At 41.5% G+C, this 19,127-nt stretch overlaps 1 protein-coding gene across 2 annotated transcripts in view; it reads right to left on the bottom strand.

Moving 5' to 3' along the window:
* Positions 1-19,127, bottom strand: part of LOC145445059 (uncharacterized) — a 70,663-nt gene that overhangs the window by 16,857 nt on the left and 34,679 nt on the right. Inside the window, exon 1 of one of the 2 annotated variants that reach the window (XM_080323154.1) lies at positions 8,445-8,548. The exons of the other annotated variant lie outside the window; for it this stretch is intronic. Coding sequence (XP_080179280.1) covers positions 8,445-8,446 — 2 coding nt within the window. The 5' untranslated portion in view covers positions 8,447-8,548. Of the gene's footprint in view, positions 1-8,444; positions 8,549-19,127 lie in introns of those variants that run through there. 2 annotated transcript variants of the gene reach the window in all.

Below are 19,127 nucleotides of genomic sequence, written 5' to 3' on the forward strand. Positions count from 1 at the left end.
GTGTAACCCGTGAGAGCGACCAATCATTTAATGATCGTGCGTTTTACTTAGCCTCCATTGTTCTCTCACTAATGAATTGACCGCAAACTAATTGATCGAAGCTTACAGCTTAGGTTGTCGTAAACTCGTATAGTAAAGTAAATTATGTTCTCTGTTTTTACCTTAACCAAACCTATTGTTTTATTGAAACTGAATTCGAATATAGTTTATATCGTCCTCAACCATTGGCGCTGACTCGAATTGTATCATATAGATTTGTAAATGCGTAATGTATTGCATCTTATCAGTTCGTATCTATTCTCTATCTTGGCTGGTAACTATAAACTGAGGTTTAGCAGTTCTACTTATATGTGATCGATACAGCGCCTTCTTGCTTGTATATTTCACTCTATATTCGTTCATCGGTTCAAAATCAATGACCACTCAATCTGTATTACAGACAGCTAGCAAAATGCCATGAAGTAGCGTACCTCATACTTTGAAAAGACAACTTGACTTGAATTGTGACTTGACTCGTGACTTGACTTGACTTGACTCGACTTGACTCGAGTCACCTCCAAAAATCGAGTGACTTGACTTGACTCGAGTCACCTTTGAAAATCGATTGACTTGACTTGACTCGAGTCAAAATGTGCAATGACTCGAAATGACTCGTGACTCGAAGGTAGTGACTTGATCACAACACTGTCAGTGAAATAGTTCAGCAATTTATGACCAAGGAAAGTGTTTTGATCATTTTCCGATTGTACCCCGTTAAATATCAACTAATCATAATAGACCACTGAACGAACACGGACGCGGATTTAGAAATTTAATACAGTTGTGTTGTATTGGTAGAATTAGGGCCTAGAATAGCGTATTAAATATCGTAGGCCCTGGAAGTAGCTTACCTCATTATTCTAATATTCAGTAAGTTTGTATGCTAGATTGCTTTCAATTCGGGAATATTGTTGTCGGCTGCTTTAACCACATCGGGACGCATGGAACAATCTTGATGCAGGTATACATTGCGCGTAGTATCAGTAATAGAATTTACATATTGTCGATATGACAGTCAGTTGATACATTTTACGAACCGAAACCTCAACTCAGTGTTTGCGGAGTATGACACATATATCCAAGTAACAAAATATGTTGTTAACCAATATTAGCTAAATGTAAATCTTATTGGAGAAGGAGTGTTCGATTTTAAAATGAATGACTTCTGTGAATAAGTTACAAGATTGATCATACAGCTTATATATACTAATATTTCATTAGTTTTAACGGAATACTGTGAAATATTCAATTTTCTGCAAAATTCGTCAATGTCGAGCAGGGACATTGGACGCGGAACGTACGAATGATCTATAATCGCACATTACTCATTTTGAAAACATCAAGTCTTCCAGCAAGTTTGAGTTAATACCCGTCAATTTGATACAAAAGTATCCATTTCATATCCCCGGTCATTTATTGTTCGGCATGAAATCGATTTCGTATAGATGACAACTATATTAGTCACCTGATATCATGGACTACGAATAGCTTGCTTAGACAACAGTAAAGCGCCTGTCTAGACTCGAGGCACAGTGTCAGACCAAATATCGAAAAATATTGCAATAATGCAATCGCCGTATGTGCATTGCAAAGATGGATGGATGTGGTCCATCATGTCTTTATTGACCTCAACAGCTACGATAAAAACTATTGGATTTAGGATAGCAATGTGTTAATTTTGTGAGGCAATGTCAAAGCCTGACTATAGGAACTATCTTAAGAACAAAGGTCAATTGGTCGTGGAATGTTTTTAATGGATTACAAATGACTAATAGGGTACTCATGTGATTGCCATTAAAACTGTCGCAAATAAAGGAATTTCCCTCGCCGTCACCAGCACAGGCACATGCACAGGCGCAACTCATTTACTTCGGTCGACACAAACAGCACTATAGCTGAAGATATGCATGGTTGGTTGCTTGGTTAGGTATTGAAGTTCAAAATATCAACAAAACTCAGCAAAACAACTACCAAGCATCGCTAATGCTGCTGGTCGGTAGCAGCCGATTGTGTTGCTGTCTGATTGAAATTGGTGCTACAAATTAACGTTGATGCTGTTCACAAGTGGCTGCTCGTGTACGAGTGGGTCATTAATGACGACTTTTGAAAATGTCCGTCCGCTTTTGTTGCAGGTAACAGTTCTGCGACAATGCAACACACGTATACGCATCATTGGTGGTAGAATTTGTAGCAATAGATGCATGCATAATTGCATTTTCTCAATGGTGGTTCATGCACTGTATCCCGACATGGTCTTAGGGTAAAATAAAACACCGCACTCACAGGTTACTGTAAATGCAAGGGTGCAAATAGGCGTTTTTACCATATTTCCACCATCATATGGTGCAAATTATGTAATCTTCTTTTTCTGTTGCAAATTTAGCTTTCACATCACAACGAGTCAAAAACACGAATCCTTTTGGATATATATCTCTGGAGTATGGTGGATTTTGTTCTTGGAATGGGGGGGTGGGGGGGGGGGGGGGTGGGGTACGCAAAACCAGAAGCCACTATACACTCATTGGATATATCTGCGTTTGTAATGATACATTGGGATCATTCGCTCCGATTGATGGAACGGGTGTGAAAAGAAACGTTGTATTGGCACGCGATGACTTTATTTGCAGCTTACGGCAGAGTTGATTACATGAATATTCGCTTAGAGTGCAGGATGATAGAACAAAGGGGTATACCTACGTTTTCACACTGCCGTCTTGTGTCGGGATAAGTCGGCATATGTTATCATAAATGTAATATTTGGATACAAGCCCAGCAAATCGCTTAGTGAGGATAGATGTTATCATGCTAGGGTGACATTCAGCAGCAACGATCGGCCTGATCTATGAGGAACTGGCGTTTGATTTGCGTTGACTTGATCTTAGTCATTGATGGGTTTCTCCTCAACACGCTTGCACGTGATATCTGTAAACGCTACGCGCAGGTATTGTCATTTGGCATCGTCTCAAATAGCCAACGTCAAACTTATCGCCACGAAGACATCTATAAAGAGCTTGTCTATATGGTAAGTATCACACAATATTGACGTGTAGAAATGGCAGGCGGTCGATATTTGTTCTGGATTATTCTTCAAAAAAACATGGAGGAATTCCCGCAATGCTAATTTTACAGCTGGAAAGTTTTAATAGTAAGACATCAACCGGGTTTCGAGTCTGAAATATTCTGCAACCTTGTCATTAACATAATTGGCAATTACTCGGACGACCAGATTACAACGCGAAAATTCGAAGAAACGGGTCCTCGGTACCACACAGTTTTGTCTCTATACATGCATGCTAACATCACATACGACACAAGTGTATGTTCAAAGTATAATTCTGCATTAATCTCCATCCAGTTGGTGGTATCAGGTACGGCGAACTACGTTGACGAATTACACATTCCACACACCTTGAGTTTGGTTTTGCCTAAGAAATCGCACACTGTCAAGTAGAAGTAGAAGTAGTCTAAAACCACTGTCCATTTATGCCTACCAATGAAGACCTTGTCCGACCCAGGTTTATTGCCAGTTTAAGGTAAAAATGGCGCATACACTCCATTCAAATATTATTCTCGACAGTTATACGGTTCATAGATATCCCTTAATTAACCACCGTTAAGGTGTGCGAGTATGCCAGAATTGATGGTACACAAAAACAGTCCGTAGTTCGACATTACAACCGGACTTCAGTCGGCGCATCATGTTAATTTTTGCTGTATGCCATTATTGACCATGGTGCATTTCTTTGTACACCATCAACGACAGTGGTGCAAACGACCAGCCGCTATTAAGCACACCCAAGATTTTGTTTAATAAACAACAACGAGACCATACAAACACGATAATTTTCTTTACATCCAAATGCGCAATAGTCAATAATGAATCAATTAAAAATAGTGTATTGAAAATTAATAGAGGTTTAGGTCAGATGCGAAATTCTAGTGCCCTGGCCGGCCGAGCCTGAAAATGGTTCACACTTCACGCCCTGAATATATTATTTCCTTCTCGAAGGATGTGTTAATATCTTGTCAACGTGCACCACGCAATTGTTACACTGCGCTGAGGAAAACGATCCCAGTTTCTGGCGGCAGATAACTATCTGATCAACCGCCAGAAAAAATGCCTGACATTATCAGATCGCATAAGGCAGATTAAGCGGAGAGATTAAACGTCAATCTTATTTCTCGCGCATAAACACTCTGCAGTCGCGTCGCTACCGGAAATGCAGTCTCGATGAGCTCGCAGACAGAATCCGAAGATGAAGCCAAGATGTCTTTGCCCCAGGGCACCTACTAAAACATTCGAGCTTTTAAGACTAAATATCAGCATACGCCAATCCGGTGTTTTGCACTAATAATGAAACATCTTGGAAATGAATCGCGCACTGTCTCTATGCAGCCATTGTATCGCGGGATAAGCCGCGAGCCCATCTTCCAGCTCGTGGTTTATGGCGGCGGTATTATGATTGCTTTGCCGTTAATGCTACAATTCTTGTGAATTTTGTATGTCAATACAATTGAAGGTGCTATCACTTTGAAAGGTGGCGCTGAAGTAAACACCTCATATTATATGGTTGTGTCTTCACACCAAAAAGACGAAAACATAACCTAACTAAGAATTACATCAGTTAAAATGTTAAAATACAGCTAAAAATATCTACAGAGCTATTTAATTAATCAATGCCGCCATTAGTTACGGAATACGTATAGAAAGTGGCATGTCTGTAAGGCCGTGTGTTGTGTGGCATATTACACACTCAGAAATGCGATTTCACACATATCACAACATATCCGAGAACTAGATTTGGCGATAAACCAAGAAACAACATCACAATCTCAGATACATCGCATTAATTTCGACAGTGTAAGCAAATACCCATGTCTGTATCAGCTCGCATCATATGCCAACGATGTTGATTATTAAAATATATAATGTCTGCGAATCCGTATGTTTATTGGTATGTATAAACAGCGTACGCGACTTGTCCGTCGGGTCAACAAGGCGAGGATATGATAATTGAAGATGTGGATTAAAATTTGCATAAATATCCACAGTCATTTACAGAAATAATGTTGCTGACACAAGATACATATACACAGCAATTATTTCGACACCACAATGAACATTATTGTAGTGGCGTTTATGTTTTTAGTTGGCCCGGACAAGCTGGTTTACGGCGATGTATAAGCAACGAAGGGTGCTTATTTTCGTATACATAGTTGAAATGTTTGGACGATGGAGAGGCGAAGGTTACCTTATCGAGAAGCCGTTTAAGATATCAGTTTTAAAAGCATGTCGACCAATCGACCAAACGCCGAAGCCCGCCCACTAAGCCAGGGGTGGCCAACCTTTTTATTATTCACGGGCGCATTTCGATTACTTATGTATAGCCTATACGGCCGCATTCCAGGACATATCCGTAATGAACTAACTGGACGTCAAACACTCACGTTAAACTGTCCATGTCCATTTCCGGTGAACTCAAGACTAATCAACGTTTTCACATCGGTTTACCATAGAGAGAGAGAGAGAGAATGGGGGTATTCGGTTTCGTCCGTACCATCGAGGTGCTTTTGACGACGGAGATGCGATACGACCGTATGGTCATCCAGTCAGCACCCCCGCTTTTTTTCTCCTCCATGCTACCCGTGGATGCCGAGCGCCTAGCAGGATAGCGGCGGATACCGGTTTTCGAGTCTTTGGTCTGACCCGGCCGGGGATCGAACCCACGACCTACCGATCAAGTAGCCGGACGCATAACCATTACACTATCTTGCTCGGTACTTACACTTGTATCTTGCTACCATACACGCTGAAACCGCAAGTGTTCATGTTATAAGTAGTTACGGGGCTCGTTATGGTCGCGCCGCGCGCGAAAACTTTTTCAGATTCACGAATGAATTTCGTTATTAATATTAGTAGTTTCATATGTTACTATCAATGATTTATCCTTCCTCAGAACATGTGATCAGTTATAAATGATGAATTGATGATGCATCTTCGAGAGGGAAAATTGTTATTGGCCACTTTGTTGCTGTTATTTCTTGACCCCTCCATCAAGATTGTCGATATAGTGGTAAAAATTAGAAACGGCGGAACGTACCAGAAAAAATTTCATACTTCCATACGGTACTTTTGACACCTTCAATTTGCGCTTCCACTTGAAGCAGCTGCAACATGTCTTGTACCTCACTACCTCTATACTTGTAGTTTATGTGGGAATTTTAGAATACCTGCGCTGACTACCTGGACCATCTCTGTGCAATTATATAGGTTAGTTACCTATCGTGCAATATTACCACATGCGCACACCGTGTGCATGATTGATGAAGGAGGATTGTCAGCAGAATCATTGACGAATACGCTCTGCGAATTCGTACGTTAAACTATATTTCGTGGATAAGTGGAATATTGAAGTCTCGGATGAAAAACATCAAGCGCAAAACAAATTAAAAATATGGGAATTGGTAGACATCTTCTTCTGCGGACAGGATATCAGACATGAGTGCGCTGATATCACAAATCACTTGTTGATAATGCGGTGTGGTTGTTTACTAGCGGGATAATTATCCCAGCGCCCGTCCGGTTGACTTAAACGAGAGTCGCCCGCACTATTAAATTCGCTATCGGTGAATTCTCATTTCATTGACGGCGTGGCCGCACTTGACGTCATAACAGACGCGGATTTTGATTGGTTCGTAAATGTCGTTAGCGATGAAGCGGGTGGTCGCGGGAGACAGGAAGGCGCGCAATGCGAGATCAAAACACCACCTAATTTCAAATTTACGCCCGCATTGGGCTAGATACCAACATCGGAAATAGTGTGGCGGGCACACGGGCTGCACAAAATGGAGTTGATGACTTCAAACGATTCAAGTATTACGCTATCAGATGCTGGTAGATATTCGTTTAATGAACATACGACAACAGTGTCTGGTCGCGATATCTGATGGGAATATCACGACGCGAAGTAATGATATTACACGGGCGCAATCTTCAGCGTTGGTTGGCAACCATTTATTTAAAGAGGTATCCCTATCTCCACCGTAGCGCGTCAAAATCAGGCTTTAAATCTCCCAAAACGAGCCACGCCATCAATCAATGCGACATTGACGGGCTATATTACAATTGTCTATCTTAAGAATACCGATAAAGCGAGTATGTTATAGATTGGCGTACATAATAAATACGCTGAAACATGTAAGACGCGGAAGGTTCGTACTCGCTGCTCGTGGAACGCAGCAGATATGTATCAGATTGAACAAGTGAAGTATTTCTATGTCAATTTGTCATCTGGGGTAATTGCCGACAGATCATCAGGTAATGTTTCGCGGGATACTTATCGAAGTGGCTAAAAGCAAGTTAGTCCGTAGCTCTCTTTTGCAAAAAGTTCTTCAACGTAAAAATAAAAGGATCTTGGTCCTTACGAAGATAAGTTGGTAAGGTGTGGAGCCGTTTTAATGACGCCACACAATACCGAATATTACATCACGACGATTCGCCATAGGTTCGCTTGTGTATCGCTTGTGTGGATACTGTGACACACGCTGTTGGCGGAGCCAGGAGAAATTTAGGGTGGTGCAAAACATTTAAACAATGATGTTATGTCACAGATTTGATGTAACGTATTAAAATAATACGATGCGCCTTACTTAAAAGTTATTGGGCCAAAGCGCCATTTTACTCCTGGCTACGTCTTGACGATTCTCATTTGGTTCGGGCTAACACATTACTGGTTACTAGGGCAGAAGACTGGTATGCAGTATACATCCATATACACATGCGATGTTTTGACTGCAATGCCACGCGTGTGAGGCGTAACAGGAGTATATACATATTCCTGGTTGTTCCTGGGCGGTCGTATGCCACGAATATGTCAAAAAGAAGTCATTATCACAAATCAAATTAGGATTGATTTCAATATTAGTTTGAGAGACTTGCCGGACTTGCAACATCATCTATGCAGATCAAATTACAGACAATGCAACATGAGGTCGGAATATGTTATAACTAGAAAGCAGGACTGTGCCAGAACATGGCCTGTTTTTAGTAGGCCATGGCCAGAAGTATAACACCACCAAAACGGATCATAACATATCGCGATTTCGACAAAACTTGTTCACAATGAGGATCTTTAACAAAAACCTAACCGAAATGGGCGTGGTAATCCACACCAACTACTGCAATGTATGAATAGAGATGTTATTCAGGCGTGTCCACCGAACCCACATTAAACTTATTGGTGGGCTGCTACCTGCATTTTTGCACTCGATTCCAGTCATGATTCGTTGACCCGGAATTTATCAACTTACCAAATCTCGATACTCATGCATGTATGAGCGCTGATCACGGTAACCAATAATATAGATACAAGAATAATGCATAGAATTATAGAAGCAGTACGTACATATTCCGTCAGCTCTCCGTGCAACGCTCCAATCCAAATGAATTAAAGATCAAGCTTGTTAAACTTGTTAAATCCAATACTATGGACTAGCTAAATTGCCAATACTCTGAAACATTTAAAATGGTATTCATAAAGTTAAAAGAAAAAAACGTAGAATTCAATCTTGACCATCCACATGTAGCATCTATGGAGAATGTAGTTAACTTGTGGAGACGAATATTATGCTATTCAGGATGATCAATACTGCTGGATCGATAAAGGATCATTATTCTCCAGATCTTTCACCCTCCACCAAAAAGTGTATGGCGCGCGACTCCATACCGTTCAACTCATTAGAGTGGAAACGCCAGACCAGGCGAGGCGCCGGTTAATAGGCCTAGGCTGGTGTAACGCAATTCACGGCTCGCAGAGATGAGAGGCTCATTTATTATGGTACCTTCAACTTGATCCCTGCTAAAAGTTTGGCTTAAAATATCTCCACCACAAAGAGGTGGCTTACGGTTCAGTTGCGCTAAGGAGAAATATTTCCGTAGCCCACTTAAACTCGCAGTCCTTCGCTAAACTAACTACGGCGGTAAGTAATCAGATCTTCACGCGTCACGCACTGGATGAAGGCTAAACACTGAGATACCTGCTATGGCACATAGCAGCTACATATGCATGTTTGCAATTAGCTATCTCATCTGTATTCTCGAAACTTTGGCGCATAACCAAATAAAACTCTACATCGTGCGAACGTACACAACAATCTGATACGTATTTCTTTTTATCAAAATGTTAGCGAATCGGATATGTGGATTACCCATTGAAATCCCTTTACATCGTTCGCACAGACAAGATGGTAAACCATGCAAACATACTGATTGTTTGCAAAAAATGTGATAGAAACCACATGTCCAATATATTTTATTTACCAGACTCACACGAGACACAAAGAATATCCGAAAAAGATACACATCGAACAGATGATACCATGTGAACCTTACTGTATGACAGTTGAAACATTACAAAATGTTTAACATAGGAAAGTATAGTCTCGATTTGTAAAGGAAGTAAGCACGAATGAATCCCATTTTGATTTTTGATTTTCCATGAGGAAGGAAATAACCTTTGAAACACATTTCCACTTCAGAAATTGTTTCGTTAACAATGCAGGAACAATACTGTGTAGTTTCCATTGTGTTGCAATGCCCCATAGGGAATTGTAATGCGTGTCGTCCTAAATAGATGATGGGATGGTGTGCCCCATAGTTAAAAATAAAATGCAGTGTCACTCCTTGAATATTATCGCAGATGCATGTAGCGCCAAATATCACATTATAGGTATTCATCAATGGTGTGACGGTCATGGACACATAATGGTTAAGTCGATCTCGAAAACTATAAACTAGTCACACACAGACTTGGACAACTAGAAAATTTTCAGCTATTCAAAATTAGATTAGCATCACATTACTAGCCTTTCGCTCACATTTAGTGAAATTAGACAACTAGAATTATCTAGTTATCCAAGTCTGGTAACACACAACAATTATTGTGACGATCACGGAATATGTGTGATGTTTCGCCACCCATTATTACATGATCACAGTGAAAAGTCGTGGATTATAATACAAGCACACTAACGTTGGAAGAGGCAGCATCTAACTGCAACGAAAAATTTGAAAATGAATTACGTCAGTGTATCCAAATACAATGCCAAACATAGATCGTATGGCTGCTGATGACCTGAAGCGAAAATCTACTACACTGTGCTAGTGTGCTATGAACCTAAAGTTAATGCGATCATTAAATTATGAAAATTGCGGCTGAAAATCATTACGGCGTGGCTTTGCAGCTGGGGACTTCCATAGTGTATGACACTCATTGTATACTTGCGAAGCCAATTCGCAAAATGGTTTGATTACAGACGAACATAATTTCATATTCAAAGAAATTTTTCCGAACTACCACGCGAATAATTATATTTTGGTTACGTAACGCTGGGACCGAAATCCATACATCCATTCATGGGTGTTATTTATCCAATTGTCCAAAGTAAGTCTTTACGCTGTTGTGAAAAGATGGCTATTTTCTCTCAGGCCTAAGATTTGATATATAAAACAGCCATGTGTGACCGGCGTGATATTGCAAAGTTAAAAATGGATGAGCGGTAGCGGTAAACAACATTTTTTCACCCTGCGTTGCTGGCCAATATGCACCACTAATCCATCCAGGTATGCGTGGAATAGTTCTCTGAATTAAGCGATGTTTTACCTTTGAGCTTGGGCATGTATCGTATTCAGTGAACGAACAATGCGCGCAAATGATACAATTTGAGTGCGATCCTGTTTAATTTGGTTGTGTACCAAAACATCGCTAAAGAAATGACGAACACGTAAGGTATTTACGTACGTCAGTAGCGTTGTAGTTGGATAACAACGCAAGGATAAGAATACAGCTTGGGATTATCCCTATTCTGATTACGGATGGTCCACCCTTTGTACAAACGAGAAAAAGTACAAATGCCCTCGTCGTAAGAAATACTAAACTATTCTTCAGGTCAATAAGCTTGAAATTCAAGATAGCGAGATAGCTCTTAGTCTATGGCCGGCATGTGACCCTTATGTTAGACAGTCTCATAAAAATTAAGCATACCACAAGTACACTTCTTAATTTTGCTGAGCCACCACGTGATGTCGGTAAAATCAAGTCACCCACATTGAGAAGCAATCATCTGGGTCATATTGTGTTGTTCGTAGAACATATATTTGCAGCACACAGCTGGAAATGTATGTACTGTATGTCAGTGACGCCAATTAGGTAGCGAGCCTTATACAATGAGGTTACGTCTTTATTTACCTGCATGGCTCCCCAATGGACACAATATTTACATCAAGTTATACGTATATTGCATAGCAATTCCAGGAAGGCCAACAATCTTTCAAAGGCGCATGACTAACTGCGATCTCGATAAAATTTCCGAGTTTTCCCGAATCGGACTGGATCCACGAGCTCCAACTGTGTCAAGAGTTCAAGTGTCGTGATCTACCTATAAATCACCGATAGACTTTATCACAAACAACTGTTGTTCTCAAACGAATTCGCAATCTGTTTTCAGGTTTCGATGTCCCCAAACCGTCAGGGTTAATCCGATTATGACGCGCTCACCCGATAGGTTCCGTGAATGTGATCCATGGCAGGGAGATGAAAGTATTTGTCACAACGAGAAGCCACATCGAAATATGCATGGTTTACAACAGTACGCTACCCGCAAAAGCATGTATACATGAAAACACCCCAAGATCAGTTCAAATCAATTGTAAGTGAGATTTCGTGACTGTCAGGGTAAAAATAATGGCCCGTACAGTCGCCTAATAATTTGTAGATAACGCGGGGTGTCTGAAGGGAAATGAGTCGATTTTATATTGACATAACAGAACGACTGTCTGTCAATTATGCCGTCTTGACCCAGTGCTTTGGGTAAAATCAAAATAAGGCCTGGTGTTTCGCAATGACAAAGCCTCAAAAACCCCTAATCCAAAGGGCACAATGTGCCGTGTTAAAAATTAATTGCCAATCAACCGACTACCAGCAGTGTAAATAATTATAGTTGCTAGTTAATCCTCTAGTTCAGGGGTTCTCAACTTTCCTTGTATCACGGGCCGCATTTGGACAGAAAAAGACGCTGCGGGCCGCAGAAAATTTTTACCTTGTATTTGTGGTCTAATATTAAATGTAGTCTTCTGTAGCCTATTTGCCAGTCGTATACGGGCATTTAGCACATTTTTATGCTTTCCAACACATTAATGGACGACGTTCGTAAGTTTGCAGTTGCTTTTTTGTGAGAATATGCATCTGTCAGCGGTGCAAGTAATTCCATTCATGGAGCGTGCATTGCATTCGTTGCCAAGTCGGTATATGAGAGAGAGAAATATTTATTGATATGTCCAACCGTAAAGAAAATTTGACCAACCGTAAAGAAAATAACATTGTTTCAGGAAATCATAACTAGTTACAACTTGAGAGCGTAGGACAGGGTGCGATAGATATGACTCTTGTTCGGGTCAACTGGTCTGATCACACCTTCAAACCCTGTTTCATTGCGTGAGTGAGCAAGTATAATTACGGTAACTTTTTCGTTACAGAGGCCATTATCACTTTGAGCTCTCAGTGATATGAGAAGAAGTCAGGCGTTCGGGGTCATTCATGAGCAAACCAATCAACCCTTCTTTCCTACCATGGTTGTAGCCCTGCCCCAATAGTTACAGAAGTCAGCTTTGTCAAGTCGATGATTTACGCTGGTCCCCTCTCCACGTTTGCCATGCCAGCATTTACTCTGCAAATATGTCCACTCCGAAGAAATGCACCCAGATAATTAGCTATGCAATGTCTGTGGAGTCTGTGGATTCGTCCAATACTAGGCGGCTAAAGTGAGTCTATACGCGGCAACATGTTTCAGAACATGCGATAAAAGATCGAATGATATTGCTGTTACTCTTCTGGTCACTGTTTAATCAGATAACTGTAGCTTCGAATTTTGTAAGGTGATGTTGTCCTTGCTGCTAAGCTTCGGAAACAGTGAATATTTGCACATTATGTTAAAGTTTTATTCCAATAACAACTTCTCTAGGATATTTTTGGGTTTAGCGTTATACCATGCAATTCTGGAGGATGCATCTGTACCGTCGTCTCGTCGGCAATTGTGACAACTCCTCTAAATATGGATTTCCGGCTTGACACCTAGCTGGTAACGTTTTCTCAGATCAGCCGATGTGTATGACTATACAGAAGAAACTGTCGTGGCATCATTTTAAGCTTCTACGCTTCGCTACGACAGCTGTTCTTCGACACATATGACACAGCGGTTTTCAATCAATATCTGAGAGAACAAATTCATTTTTCCACGCAGAGTTACAAATTCAGTTTTCGCTGTTTAATTTCCCGTTCCTTGTTCTTGTTTCTGCTCAAACCATTCACGGCGAGGGAAGCACTCTTTAAAAATGTACGACACAGAGCGATTCTCTTGAACAAGAGTCCAGCCGAATACCCATTCAAAACAATAGGCCTAACAATCAACTCGAGCATATATCAAGAAACTAGAACACAACAATGAGTAATCAATTACAATTACAAATACAATTACATGTAACAATACAGTGTCAGTAGTAATTGCGTTCATAATGAAAGATGTCGCGGGCCGCAAAATAACCGTCTGCGGGCCGCGGGTTGAGAACCCCTGCTCTAGTTTACCGGGTCACAACCTGACATATCGATCTCGTCTTCCGACACATGCCACCATAAATTTTGTCACTTGTCCTTTTGTATTATCTTCTTCTACTTTTCATTCAGTGTGTAATGCCTCCGTTGTTACATCGCTACTCCTAGTCGTTTCGACACCTTCCTATCTTTCAGCGTATCGCAGTCTTGTGGTGCATTGTGAAATGATGAACATTGTGGCAAATTGAATAGAATTGAAATGTTCGAGTGGTGGAGTTTTATATATATATAAGGTTTATTTATGCTACTCTCATAACGAATGTAGGCCGAGCTATACGTCACCAGCTCAGGAATTATAATACGATCGTCGGCCTGGTGTAGAAGGACAATATATGTCGAACCACCATACTAAACAACAACAACATACCAGCGGACGCGATACGCTACAACGAACAGTCCTTGAGCACATCTACAGATTTTGAAACAAGAGATATGAAGAACCCGAAGTTGACCGTGCTCACCGAACCAAATCGATAAACCACGACGTGACGCAAAAGATCGCATTGCCTGCATTTTTGCGCTACGAATGTGAAGAAGAACAACAAGCTACAATTCCGTTAATAGAATACATCTATTTGTAGTGGGATTTTCTTCCAACCGCGACCACCATCCGTACAGACAGGTACAGTCGGAGAAAGGAATCCGTCATATTTTTACACTGTGTGTAAGCGAAAGCCGCGACATCTGCGTCGCGCGAGAAAAGAGGAGGATGTATAGACTGTATGAAAAAATGCACGATACATCTCGCGACAACTGTCTGCAACGAACGTGAAACGAGTTCTATTTTAGTGATACGTTTATGTTGCTCGCCTGACGCCGCTAAGGAGAATTTTCGAGGTGACCTACTTAGTCGTAATGGAACGGCAAGCAACATAGTCAGTTTTCCATGTTCGAGGCATAAAACAATCAATTTGAGTTGTACTGCGCGTATGCCCTGTTGCCCTCTGATACAACAGAAAACTCATTTGGGTCACTGTTCGACTAGTGCAGACTTTGAATACTGGGTGTTAGTCTAATATTGCATGGACACATGCAAAATATTATTGTGCGGATATGCACCGCTAATATATATACTGGGTGTACCCGCAGTCTCTCATGTGCTAACAGCGTGATAACCAAACCGATAATGCGCCCTAGTATAATTGCATTGTTCACCTTCCAATTGCATCCGTTGATGACACACAATATACAATGTGATACACAAAACACAATGCTATCTATAATGAACTGATAGTATTATAGCATGTCCAAACGACTATGTACTTGTACACGGTACAGTTTCTATCTCGGCCCAATGTCCGATGTAAAATTGTTCAATTTTAATCTTCCGTGGTCACTAGTCGGTGTTTACCTCAGATTAACGATTAAAAGAACCCTGTCGAATTAATCCAACCCGCGTTCAACATCAAGTATTGTAAACATGAAGGCCTAGACGGGCATTAGGCATGGATCATGCTAATAACAAAATGCATCTGGCGCCTAATTAGCTTCTTGTTACTGTGGATTGACGGCAGAATTGTTTAGCTTAGGCTGCGCAGAATCGCCTTCATGCGACAAGTTCGGCGTTTCCGAAACAACAGTTTGAAGTGTCGAAAATTACAATTTTATTGCACATTTGTCATCGAATTTCCCTAACATCCCGAATTCCTTTCACATCAATTAACCTATTGCTTTAACCAGATTTATCGACAGCATTCGCGAAATTCGTGATACCGGACAACCATAAGCTGATTTGAAGTAAGTTGGAATGAATTATAATAATCTGTGGTGTAAAAGGCCAACAATGGCGATAAGCATCACCTTAATGCACAATAATGATAACATGAATGCGAACTAAACGATCGATGATATCTCAACGATTCCATTTAGTCAAAAGGTAGTCGGCATAGCATCTCGTTCCAACGGTTGCCGGAGAACCCGTCCCTTGGAGAACCCGTCCCTACCAACTCGGCCCTCGAAGAACCCGGCCCTCGGTGAATTCCTCGGGAAATTTAGAAATTAAGTGTATTCACAAGTATTAATATGAATTAATAAAGTAATAATGTTATTATCAACTGATTTGTCGGTCTTGTAAGGAGCTCAGGAGCTCAGGGCATACGTAGGTCACGCAGTTACGGCGTGGGATATTAGGGTTGCCAGAGGTGGGATATTAGGGTTGGTGGAGGTGGGATATTAGGGTTGCCGGAGGTGGGTTTTAGGGTTGGTGGAGGTGGGATATTATGGTTGCCGGAGGTGGGATATTAGGGTTGGTGGAGGTGGGATATTAGGGTTGACGGAGGTGAGATATTAGGGTTGGGGGAAGGGGATATGAGGGTTGGGGGAGGTGGGATATTAGGGTTGCCGGAGGTGGGATATTAGGGTTGCCAGAGGTGGGATATTAGGGTTGGTGGAGGTGGGATATTAGGGTTGCCGGAGGTGGGATATTAGGGTTGCCGGAGGTGGGATATTAGGGTTGGGGGTTAGGGTTGGTGGAGGTGGGATATTAGGGTTGCCGGGGGTGGGATATTAGGGTTCCCGGGGGTGGGATATTAGGGTTGCTGGAGGTGGGATATTAGGGTTGGGGGAGCGGGATATTAGGGTTGGGGGAGGTGGGATATTAGGGTTGCCGGAGGTGGGATATTAGGGTTGCCGGAGGTGGGATATTAGGGTTGCCGGAGGTGGGATATTAGGGTTGGGGGAGCGGGATATTAGGGTTGGGGGAAGTGGGATATTAGGGTTGCCGGGGTGGGATATTAGGGTTGCCGGGGTGGGATATTAGGGTTGCCGAAGGTGGGATATTAGGGTTGCCGGAGGTGGGATATTAGGGTTAGGATATTAGGATTGCCGGTGAATACAAAATTTCCCGAGGGCCGGGTACACATTTAATGCATTTTTAATTCAAAATTGTTCGAGGGCCGCATTCACCGAGGTCCAGAGTAGTCGAAAAACACCGTTAATACCACAACAAGTAGACCACGCGTGCTTGATATGCAAAATTTCCCGAGGGCCGGGTTCTCCAAGGGCCGGGTTCTCCGAGGGCCGAGTTGGTAGGGACGGGTTCTCCAAGGGACGGGTTCTCTGGTAATCGTTCCAACAAGCCTGGTCTCAACTTATAGAAAAAAACGCCTGGTGAACCATACAGTGTCAACAGTAGCCATTTGTTAACAATCAAGTTCAACAAATCACTGCTGTTTGACTTGAGGTCATACATATGGATGTACCAAGACACGCATATCGCAAGTTCCAGCTGTGATTTATTTTATTGTAAAGCTTACAGTGTAAACGAAGATCGCAATCGCATTACCATCGCAATGTGACTGTCAAACTTGACATATCAAACTGGATTTGATGTACAGGAACAATTAGCTTGCGCGAGAAGCTCAAAATGAATTTGGTCGATGCGCCTGGCGAGACTGATTAAAATACAGTCATCCTGGATTCCTGGGTGCATAACCAGAATAAAGGGGATATAGGGTTCAACAACAATGTTACATCGCGGATGAGCTGCGATGCAATGAACGGAAATAACATGGCAGTGTCCAACACCGTTTATTTTTGGGGCGAGACAGGATCGTCTGCTGTATACCCTGGTTCCGCCAGTGATGACGATTACATAACGTCACAATGCTCGCAATTCCAACGAATCGAGGAATCCATGCGTTTAGTATTGTAAGTTGTAACACGGCGCAAAATAACCATTTCTCCGTTTGCATCATCAAAACACAGCAATGACTTCATCAATCAGACAACTATCCGTTGTACTAGAGCCGGGGTGATTCCCAGTCTACTCCAGACCGTTCCGCCACGCAAAGCTCACAATAACACACATTACGTAATCTCCCGAATACCCCGCACTGTTTTTTTTCGGATGGATACTGCGCAGTTGCGAAGGCAAAGTAAAGAACGCACCAGCAAAATAGCGCGAATCTAAAAATACACCGGTTACTGACCAAGTGAAATGACCGGCACGTATACAGTTATATAGTATCTGTATTCTATCATGTGTCTGTCATGTAAAAAAGAATGACTTTTACGGCTGACGAGAGACAGTCAGTTCAGAGACGTGACATGGTAAAAACTGCGTCATTATGAGAGTGACCCGTATTTGAAAGGTGATGCTTGCCTACGAAATTGTAGATATTATTTAAATATTATTGTCTGGAAGAAGGTCCACAGCGATCACTATTAAGTTTACCAAAATCTGACAAGCGCTGACCGGTGCTTGTTACTTAAAATGTGTCTTTATTTTGTGTATTCGCAAATTAAAATTCACCCTACATAATGGACATTGGGGCTTTTCCCTTGTGCGTAAAGACGCCGTAGCTCATGCAGTGGTTCTCAGCCTTTTTAACTTGCGGACCGGTAATATTTAAACACGAATTTTGCGGACAAGTGAACTTCCACAAAATCAAAATCAACCCTGAATGTAGTTACGACCGAAGTATATGACTCAAAACGAATAATCGGAACCTTAATTTAGGAAGAAATTCACAGTTGACATTTCTGCAAGGCGAAGTCCTATTAAAACAACCGACTAGATTTTGAATGCTGTGTTTCTTTTGAAAGAAATGCGACTTCACTTTTGCTACATTCTATTTTAATGTCAAGTGTCGCTTAATTATAATGCAATGTCAAATTTTGCATAAAGATAGTCTTTTTTGCTTTCACATACTGTATTACTAGTGTTAAACCGTAGTTGTAGTCCACTTTAAAGAATTTGGTACAACACTTACTGTACTGTGACGTGGGATAAATAGAAAGTAGACCATGAACTTTATATCTATTCAGAAAGCGTTGAAAATGTCTACATCAGTTTAAAATTTGGGTTTCCATTTCTGCAATAAATGGACAAGCCTCCAATCTCTTACATTTCAAGATCGAGAATAAAATATAAATATATTTGGCGGAACGGTAGGAAAGTTAACGCGGTCCAGAAAGACTGCCCTGCCTCAAACCCAATCTAGAGTTTGTGACGTCATTATCATTGAGGCGAACGGTTTATTACCACTTGTCAAGTACGATAAGGTGAGTTTGCCATTATGACAGTTTCTTCTTACCCATCACGCCAGTGTATCTAAATTCAACACGTCAACACAATAAGAATCGCTAACATCGATTCAATACTTGGCGTGAGAAGTGAAAACGGTACCGATTTTGGGCTGATACGATCAGACTTTAGCGCTTATCGTGACTACCCGGTGTGCGTACGCTTCCAGCCTACGCATGTCCGCGATACAGTGCTTCTTATCGTAAACGATCAGTGCCGCGTGGCGCATATATTTGCCGCATATGCCTGCTGTGGTGTTATTGAAGGACTACGTATGCAAATTGCAAACTTTCTCCAATGTGAAATTCGATTGGGTTCTTATCAGGAAAGCGGGGAAATTGAACAAAATGAAGCTGCTAGCGTGCCATCATCCACTACTAAATCTATCAGAGGTTGAG

This window comes from Botryllus schlosseri, chromosome 8 (genome assembly GCF_051294905.1).
Source record: "Botryllus schlosseri isolate E-star chromosome 8, Bs_hap1, whole genome shotgun sequence".
Classification (NCBI taxonomy): Eukaryota; Metazoa; Chordata; class Ascidiacea; order Stolidobranchia; family Styelidae; genus Botryllus; species Botryllus schlosseri.